The sequence below is a fragment of the Hydra vulgaris genome, chromosome 11, assembly GCF_038396675.1.
Source record: "Hydra vulgaris chromosome 11, alternate assembly HydraT2T_AEP".
NCBI lineage: Eukaryota > Metazoa > Cnidaria > Hydrozoa > Anthoathecata > Hydridae > Hydra > Hydra vulgaris.
The window spans coordinates 37,182,501-37,192,500 of NC_088930.1; the positions used below are offsets into that span (position 1 = coordinate 37,182,501).

At 25.9% G+C, this 10,000-nt stretch overlaps 1 protein-coding gene across 1 annotated transcript in view; it reads right to left on the reverse strand.

Moving 5' to 3' along the window:
* Window positions 1-10,000, reverse strand: part of LOC100203326 (transcriptional repressor NF-X1) — a 51,145-nt gene that overhangs the window by 24,939 nt on the left and 16,206 nt on the right. The window contains exons 13-19 of the mRNA XM_065810969.1: window positions 9,055-9,082; window positions 8,687-8,875; window positions 5,939-6,058; window positions 5,717-5,796; window positions 5,525-5,629; window positions 4,969-5,097; window positions 1,489-1,568 (exon numbers count right to left, since the gene is read on the reverse strand). Coding sequence (XP_065667041.1) covers window positions 1,489-1,568; window positions 4,969-5,097; window positions 5,525-5,629; window positions 5,717-5,796; window positions 5,939-6,058; window positions 8,687-8,875; window positions 9,055-9,082 — 731 coding nt within the window. The remainder of the gene's footprint in view (window positions 1-1,488; window positions 1,569-4,968; window positions 5,098-5,524; window positions 5,630-5,716; window positions 5,797-5,938; window positions 6,059-8,686; window positions 8,876-9,054; window positions 9,083-10,000) is intronic.

Below are 10,000 nucleotides of genomic sequence, written 5' to 3' on the forward strand. Positions count from 1 at the left end.
GCTTCTAATAATAAAGAAGGTGTCTATTCATGTCTACTCAAGTTTCTAATAATAAAGAAGGTGTCTATTTATGTCTACTCAAGTCTCTAATAATAAAGAAGGTGTCTATTCATGTCTACTCAAGTTTCTAATAATAAAGAAGGTGTCTATTCATGTCTATTTAAGTTTCTAATAATAAAGGTGTCTACTCATGTCTCTAATAATAAAGAAGGTGTCTACTCATGTCTACTCAAGTTTCTAATAATAAAGAAGGTGTCTACTCATGTCTATTCAAGTTTCTAATAATAAAGAAGGTGTCTACTCATGTCTATTCAAGTTTCTAATTAAGTTATACAACTCAAGACTTAGCTTAACCTCCATCAAACTTTTTAAATTGTTTCTTTTGTTAAAAATCGCAAGATTATGAATATTGTTTTTTACTATTTTATTATATTATGTATTCCAGTTTAAAATTTCTTTCTAACCATTTCATATAACTAACTGCGCATAATTTGTTTAGCTATTGCTATAGTTTGATTTTAATATATATAACAAAACCTTTTTTTTTTTTTGTCAATAATATATTCAAGTTAAAAACTTTTATTTGATTTTTTTGGATACAACCAACAACATAGCAGACATCCCCAAGATACACCAGACATCCCCAAGATACACCCCTGCTTTCCTGCAACTTTAAACACTTTTATTATTTTTATGTTCATCTTTAAGAAAATCAATTTTAAAAAATTTTGTTTTAATTTCCTGAAATTATAATTGTTATTATTTTTTTTTTTTACTGTATTCAGTTCCACAAGGTAAAGGGAGCCACTACAGTCACTCATTTATTCCATTGTAAAAATATTATAATTAAAAATTGTTCATATTGTAAAATACCATTTCAGAGGTAAAACGACAAGTTCAAGTGGTAAAATAACACTCCAAGTGGTGAAATAACATTCCAAGTGGTAAAATAATAAAATTCTGAGATAAAATGACAAGATAGCTTTTACCCAATCAAATCTAGTCAATTAAGTTCAGAAATTTCAAGAAGGGAAATTACACAGTTATAAATATTGTAAATGATTAAAGATCAACAAAAAATAAAAGCATGTCCATGTTGCTGTTGCATCAAGCAATTTAAGTTCATGTTACTTATTTGCATAATGGTGGGTGTTTTGATGGCTATTTTCAAATGACTGGTTAATTGTAAATTAATCTCTTCAAAATAGAATAAACTTAAAAGAATCATAGAAGTTATTATAGAAGCTATCATGAATCATAGAAGTTATCATGAATCATAGAAGTTATCATAAATCATAGAAGTTATCATGAATCATAGAAGTTATCATAAATAACATTAAATGTTTAATAACTATAAAACTTTCACTCAAATTTGATCAGTAAATTTAATTTTAAATTTTTTAACAAAGAATTAATTTTTTACAGATATTGAGCCAGACATTAAAAAAATCCAACTATGTATGCAATAACACAAATTTAAATACAAACCTTTGATAAGCAGAATTCACATTACCAGACAGACATAGTGCATTTGCAGATAATCTTTTACATCGACAAAATATTGTTATCTAAACAACAATATTATATTTAAAAACTTTTTTGCAGTTACTTCCAATGCACCAAAAAGCACATAAACCATCAAAAAAAATAGTTTAATAACAGAGGAACAATAACTCGAAACTAAAAAAGCTTAATATATAAAAAAAAAACAAATAAAATATAATATAAATTCATATAAATGTATATCAGAGAATAAAAATCTTAAAATATAACATACATGACATATCATAAGACAAACAACTGAACAAAATAAATCATTGTATCAACAACAACAACAAAAAGTTTAAAACATAACAAAACTAAACCAATACTAATATAAATATTAGAGTGGAATGAAAAATAAACTCAATACATCATGTTTGTTTTTTTTCAACTTATTTGTGTTGGGTATGAAAATAATGCTATTTAGTACATGATAAAGATTCACCCAAAGCCATTTAAAAATAATATTTGTTAGCCATTTTGCGATTTTCAGTGAAAAAATCAAAAATTTTCTAATTACAAACTCATTTGAGTTGAGTATAGAAAATGCTTTTTAGCAAAAATTAAACTTCGATAAAATCATTTTTCTCAAAACAATATTTAGGTTTCCCCTAAATACTAGAACATATATATATATTTTTATTTGAAACATGGTGTTGAATGTTCTATTTCACAGTTCCAGTTAGGCACAAACAGTCATCTCTGCATTCAAAACTGCAATCTGAAGTAGATTTTTAATAACATTTATTCACTTTTCAAAAGTTATACCCACATCATCACTGTTACTAGTCAAGTATAGTTGTACCTTCCAAAGGTACAACTATACTTGACTAGTAACAGTGATGATGTGGGTTTGAACTCTGTACCCCTCACATAGGTAGCAAAGGTGCCTTTTCTATCTCAGATTTCTACATCACACTCAGCTGACTGAGTGTGATATAAACTTAAATAATACTCAGGTGAATGTTAACAAAAAAATGATAAGTTTAGGCAAAGGTTATAAGCAGTCAATCTCTGAGAAGATACATCAGCAAAATATGTTTTGATGTAGGTATGTTAAATATAAAGATGGAAACAATAAACAATTTTAAAAGAAATCATCTAATCTGTAAGCGCAAAAACATTAAAAAAAGAAAATTAAATTAAAAATTAAACATTAAATACTACTAAAAAAAGAAATAAATTCTTAAGAAAGAAAAAAACTATATTTAGAATAAATTATTTCTAAACTTCTCTCTTTTATAATTTTTTATAAAATTAGGCGACAATTTCATAAAAAGTAACAATTTACTATTAATGATTGTTTAGTAAAGAAACAACCGTTCTTTAATTTATTAAAGCGTTAAAATAATTCTTTATTTTAGTATTTATGTTTTATTTCAACAAGATTCTTATTTAACTAACGGTAGTTGAATTATATAATAAATAAAAAAAAAATGTTTTTATAACCATTTCATGCTTTTCTAAGTTTGCAACATATAAGTTTAAAATATTTAAAACAATTCTTCTTAAGTAAGATAAACAAAAGAAATATTTAAATCGTTGCGTTACTATAAAAATATTATAACAACCTTTTCTTTTAGCAGTGTCTTTATGTTTAAAAAAATTCTGCAATGCGCCAGACCCCTGAAACAGTGGTCTGTAATGATCAGTTTCAAAACTGCACACTATATATACATTTAATAACTTTATATTTTACATAAATCCATCAGTTCATTTTACTATAATATATATTATAAATTAATATATAAAAGGCATATTACATTCTAAGTAAATTATAATTTTATTTTGCCTTTTGCAAACTAGAACTACCTTTTTATTGCATCAAATTATTAGAAAAGCAACTTTAACTCTAAAGCAACTAAAGGTAAAACATATTTATGAGGAGGAAGCGAAACTGCTTCACAATACGAGTAGGTTTTTTAATATATGTGTATGTTTTTTTGTTCAATATGAGTAGGCTTTTTAATATATGTGTATGTTTTTGTTTCGTATGGACCGCTGGCACGGTGCTGGTTCACCAGTAAGTCACTTTATATAAATGCATGTTTATGTTTTATTCTACCCTCTGCACGGTGTTTATCCACTCATAATTCACTATGTATATATGTATGTTTGTGTTCAGTCGCCTGTAAGTTTCTGTTTATTTATTATTAGTTTTATTAACTTTGATGATTATTTTTTTAATTTTATTGAAAACGCAGTTGTTGTTGAAAGTCTTATTTTTAAAAAATTGATTGTAGAAACATTTTTAAAAGATTTACATTTAAAGAATAAGAAATTAATCAATATTACTATTTATATAATTATTATAATTCCTAATAAAACTTACTATAATACTTAATAAAACTTTATATAATATATAACTTACATTGTATTATAACTTATTTAATAAAACTTTAAATAACTTTAAAATAAAAAAAATTTTCTTTTTATTAACAATCAATAAAAGTAAATCATTGCTAAGTTTAAAAACGCTTTGCTAATATCAAAACATTTGATTGCAAAAGATTATTTAAGAATTTAATTGTTTTAGGGTGTCAAAAGTTGCGGATATACATGGAAACATCTAAAAAGCCATAGCCAAGTTGTCGCAACTAAACTTTGCGTGGTCAGGTATAGAGTGCAATCAAACCTGATTGCTGACAAAGCCTGGGATAGTGGTTCAAGTTTAGCAGATTCAACTATATTTACAATATGTTTTTAGACTTCGTCTGGAAGAGAAAGAACATTAGAAGAAACCATCCAAATATAAATAAAAAATAAAAAACTACAGCATTCCATACAGGGACAAATGAGAGATTTGTAGAGGTAGGGATTGGAAATAGGAAAATAAAAATAGCAAGCAAGATAAAGAGAGACAACCTTAGCATATGCTAACTTTGCAATCAATTGTATATGATTTTTAAAAGTAGAGGACTCAGTGAGAGCCATTCATCAATATAGGAATGCTAACAAAATTGCGATATTTGTTTACAGTAAATAAAGGAGTTTTGCTCGAGCTTAAATTTACAAGCCACTGCAGGCCTAGAGTTGTAATAGAAAAGGGATCAAGTTCAAGATCAGCTGCCTAAGCAATGAAAGAGTTAAGACTTTTTGTTAGCGCAGGAGTATTAACTTAAGATGTTAGCAAATAGAGCCACATTAGATCTAAGACTGTCAGGTAGATCATTATTATAGACAATAAACAATACAGGATCAAGAATAGAACCTTCCAGCACCCCACAATTTACTGGAAATGAGGATTAATGTTGGCTATGAGTGTTTAATACTGTAATAAAATTTATTAATTGATAATCATTAAGTAATAATTAAAAACAACATAAGAAAAACCGTAAAAAGTCATTTAAATATAAAACTAGTAGCTAATTTTTTACCACCATAATGTATAATAATGATACTAATGTCTATTATGCAAAAAATAACCTGTGCTTTGCAAGGTGTGCTTGGGCATTCAGAACCAACATGACAAGGAGCATTACAAGAATGTGAGCAATCATTGCGTTTTACTGGGCACGGTTGAGTACAAACCTCATCAGTTTCATGACATTGGTCCTTTAAAAAATATGAAATTACTCTAACAAAGGTCAGGTCAAATAGTTATTTTAAAAAGCTGTAATGTATAAAATAATGAGATAAAATAGGTGTGCACAATTTTGGATTTTATTTCTAGCCTTTTTTAATAATTTTTTTTATAATAAAAAGTTTTAAAATAATATAACAGTTTTGACGCCAAATTATAAATGTCTGGTTTCAAATGTGTTGTATTAAGAATAAGTGGGTTTTGCAAAATTTTTTTTTAATAAAAAGTTTCAAAATATTATAACAATTTTGACGCCAAATTATAAATGTCTGGTTTCAAATGTGTTGTATTAAGAATAAGTGGGTTTTGGAAAATGTTCGCCTGAAAAGTTAATGATAACTTATAATAATAGAACAATAACAGTTAAATAATAACTTCAAATTTCAATTTAAAATTTACTTTGTGACACTTTTTAATACAGTGATGCAAACCACATGGTAACATTTTACCACATGGTCTTCCACAAGATACATTCACCAAATGACAAGGAATATTTTTCCATGTCTAAAAAAAAATAGGTATAATTTCATCTAAGGTATAAAATAAATTAAAAATAATATAATAAAACCATGAACAGAAAAATTTGAATACCTCATGGCCACCCATGCATTGTTTTGAAGTTAACACTGTGCAAGGCGGACATACATCTTCATTGTGACATGTATGTTGAGCTGAAATAAAAAGCTTTTTATAAAATTGTTGTCAACTAATTTTTTAAATACTTATTACTTATTACACCAACAAAAAATGAAAAAATTAAAGTCACATTCTATCACATCTACGCAAATTTCATAAGTTTGAACTTATTTGTACTTGGATGACCACAAGGATGGTTTCTTGTGCAAGGTTTAGAACATTCAGGAGGTTTGGCACCACAAGCAATTGGTGGATATAAAATGGTAGCACCACAGAAACAAGCCAGTTCTTCAAAGCCTGTTGAATAAATTTATGATGGCTTGATAATTAGGAAAAAAGGATTTAAAATACTATAATATCAACATCGGTAGCACAACAATTGTAAATCATTTTAGAGTAAGCTTTAATTACATATATATATATATATATATATATATATATATATATATATATATATATATATATATATATATATATATATATATATATATATATATATATATATTACTTTATTGTTATTAAAAAGGTGTTGATTCAAATAGTCTATGTTATATTCAATATGACACTTTTTTAATACCTGCCAACTAAAACATTAACAAAAAACTTACCATATATATATATAAAATTCCGCTCTTGCATTTTATTTATTTATATATATATATATATATATATATATATATATATATATATATATATATATATATATATATATATATATATATATATATATATATAAAATGCAAGAGCGGAATTTTTTTATTTATTTATTGATAGACCCCAACCAAACCCTCAGTCGATGTAGCAGCACTCCCTCGCGGGTCAGGCTAAAAGATAGTAGATGTAACAGCACTCCGTTGCGAGTCAGGCTATTTGTCAGTCGATATAGCAGCACTCCCTTGCGAGTCAGGCTATTTGTCAGTCGATGTAGCAGCACTCCCTTGCGAGTCAGGCTATAAGATAGTCGATGTAGCAACACTTCGCGCATGATTTACAGTAAAAAAAATAAAAATAAAAACATTTTATTAAAAAAAATAAAAATAAAAACATTGTTTATATTGTTAAAAACATTCAGAATATTTTAAAAACATTCAGAATGTTTTTAATAACATTCTGGTCAATTATATTTGCGTTTTTGTGTTTTTTTTAAAAACGATTAATTTGTAATTAAATTAATGGTTTTGACTTTCGTCCAACACGCAAATGTTGGACGAAAGTCAAAAGTAATTAAAAGTGACGTATGTGTTGGCGTAAGAACCACTTTTTTCCCTCCGTGTTTCCCAAATGCAACAAACTATAGAAATATATATATATATATATATATATATATATATATATATATATATATATATATATATATATATATATATATATATATATATATACATAAATATATATATATATATATATATATATATATATATATATATATATATATATATATATATATATATATATATATACACAATATATATACACACATATATATATCTATATATCTATATATATACAGTTTGTTTATTTAAAGATGGATTTTCCCATTTAATATGCAGTGCTTCTTAAATTTTCGATTTGTTTTTGTTAGGAGCAGTATCCAAAACTTTAAAACAATTATAGTTTAATGCAGTGTGAGTTTATAAAAAAAATTAGTAAATATCAAATAGTATTTGATGCTATTTTAGGGGGAAAGGGAGAACAAGGAACAAAAATAAATGATTACATTTTCTTTACCAATTTTAAAATTAATTTCAAATTTCCTTATTCTTAGGGGATAAATGACTACAATACGATTATTTTGTTTTTTAACTTAACTGACTTGTATTGATTTAAATATTTCGAAAATATTAATCACAATTAATTTATAATTGTTTTAAAATTTTGGATACTGCTCCTAACTAAGAAAAATTTATGTTAGTACTTGTACTATTTTACAAATAGTACAAATACTAATATAAAGTAAATACCTAAATTTATACATGATAGCACTATCAACAATATTGAAATAACATTAACATTACTAACAATATTAGTGATGATAATAATAATAACAACAAAAATAATTAATAACAATAATGATAATAACAAAATATGCTAAGATGATTTAAGAATGTATAAAAATGTATAAGAGTTGATATAAAAAATTGGAAAAGTTGTTTCATGGTTTGATACTTAATAGATTTTTAATAATAATTACAGAAAATTGATGATGGATAGTCAAGTCAGATTACTTTTAGATCAAAGTCAAATTAGCTACTTCTAGTAGTATAATAATTGTTAAATGCAGACTGAAGGTTTAGTGTAAATAATTATGATGTGTAGATGATTTAAAAATAATTATAAAAAGTGTTTATAATTATTTTTAAATCATCTACACATTCTAGTTTAGCTATATTTCTGCAAAACAAAATAGCATAAACTTATAACGAAGTTACACTTGCATAAATATATAAAGAAGTTACACTTGTATAAACATATAACAAAGTTACACTTGCATAAACATATAAAGAAGTTACATTTACATAAACATATAATGAAGTTGCACATGCATAAACATATAAAGAAGTTACATTTGCATAAACATATAAAGAAGTTACATTTGCATAAACATATAACAAAGTTACATTTGCATAAACATATAACAAAGTTACATTTGCATAAACTTATAAAGAAGCTTCTGCATATACAAACACAATTTTCTAGATTTTATAAATTTAGAATTGCACATTTTTTGTTAAATGTTTTTGCTATTGCTGTTAGTTTTTTTAATTTATTATTTTGTAATAACTTTTTTTTAAATGGTTTAACTTGACATCAAACATTTATGTTAGGCTGCCTTATTAATTAAATTTTTAATGAACTGTTGATATTTATCAAACCTGATTCAATTTTAATAAATCATTATAGAAATAACAGAAAATCAAAAACTACCTGCTCTCCAACAGGGAGGACAAAAGCCAGCATGACATACTTCATCACATTTATGAATGCCACATGAAAGTTTTTTCCCACAAATTATGTTACAAGTGTGATCCCGATCAATGCAGCATTTTTGGTTGCATTTATGACGACCACATTTGCGTTTTTTATTGCATTTTCGTTCACAAAGTATAGGTTCCCCTAAACCAACATAGGATAGTTTACAATAAAACAACAGGATAGTTAACAATAAAACAACATAGGATAGTTTACATAAAACATTTTACTAAAATAACATAGGATAGTTAATACAAAAAGTTTACAAAAAGAAAAAAGTTCAAACAATATTTGCACAAAATAATTTATTGGATGTCACATACCTGGGACTATATCTTTACAGAATATTTCCTAAAAATAAAAATAAATTATGTTATTTAGGCTTTCTTTTGCTTTTAAGATACACGATAAGTTAATTATCTTATGTAAGAAATTATAGTGAACTTCCAATATCTCGAAACTCCAAAGGACTGAGAAAATAATTTGAGTTAGCAAATGTTCAAGTTATCGGGACATTCTATGACACAAACTTTTGCTAATAAGTAAAAACAATTCGAGTTTTCAAAAGTTTTTATATAAAAGGTAAAAACAATACATTATAAATTCAAAAATGTTCTAATGTCACTCTGTCTTAGGTTTGAAGAAAGGTCTCTATTGAATATAATTAAAACTGCATTGAGCTTTTGTTGAAAATCTTCACCACTAAGACTGAAGGGCATATAGTCATACAAAACTTGCAGTGCTTCCAGAATATCAGTAACTTTTGGGCAAACTGGATCAATTGCATTACCATCATCACTATGTTCCTTGTCATCAGCATCATGCTCACTTGCTGCATTTTTTTATTTCTATCAATTGCTCGTCTGTTAGTAAAGGTACTTTGCTCATTGTGTTTTTATCTGCAGAAATGACATCTTCAACTGTTGTACCTGGAGGGTAAAAATTATCTGATTTGAAGCTCTTTAAATGGGTTGTTGTCTTCAACCAAATGATCAGATTTCTACTGATCTTCCAAAATTCCTGATTTTGCAAAACAATTAATGATGGTGGAGGTTTTTATTTTTTTCATCTAAAATAAAAAAAAATAGGAAAATTTTTCCTTTTATTGATAGCTATGACTAGTCTTTGCAATGCCAAAGATCTGTAATAAACTTTCAAAAACCACATAAAGCTTTGATCCATTGGTTAAAGTTTAGACATGGCATTCTGTGGTAAAAAAATGAGTACAATAGATTCTAAATTATCAATTGTTGGGTGTGCTGGGCATTT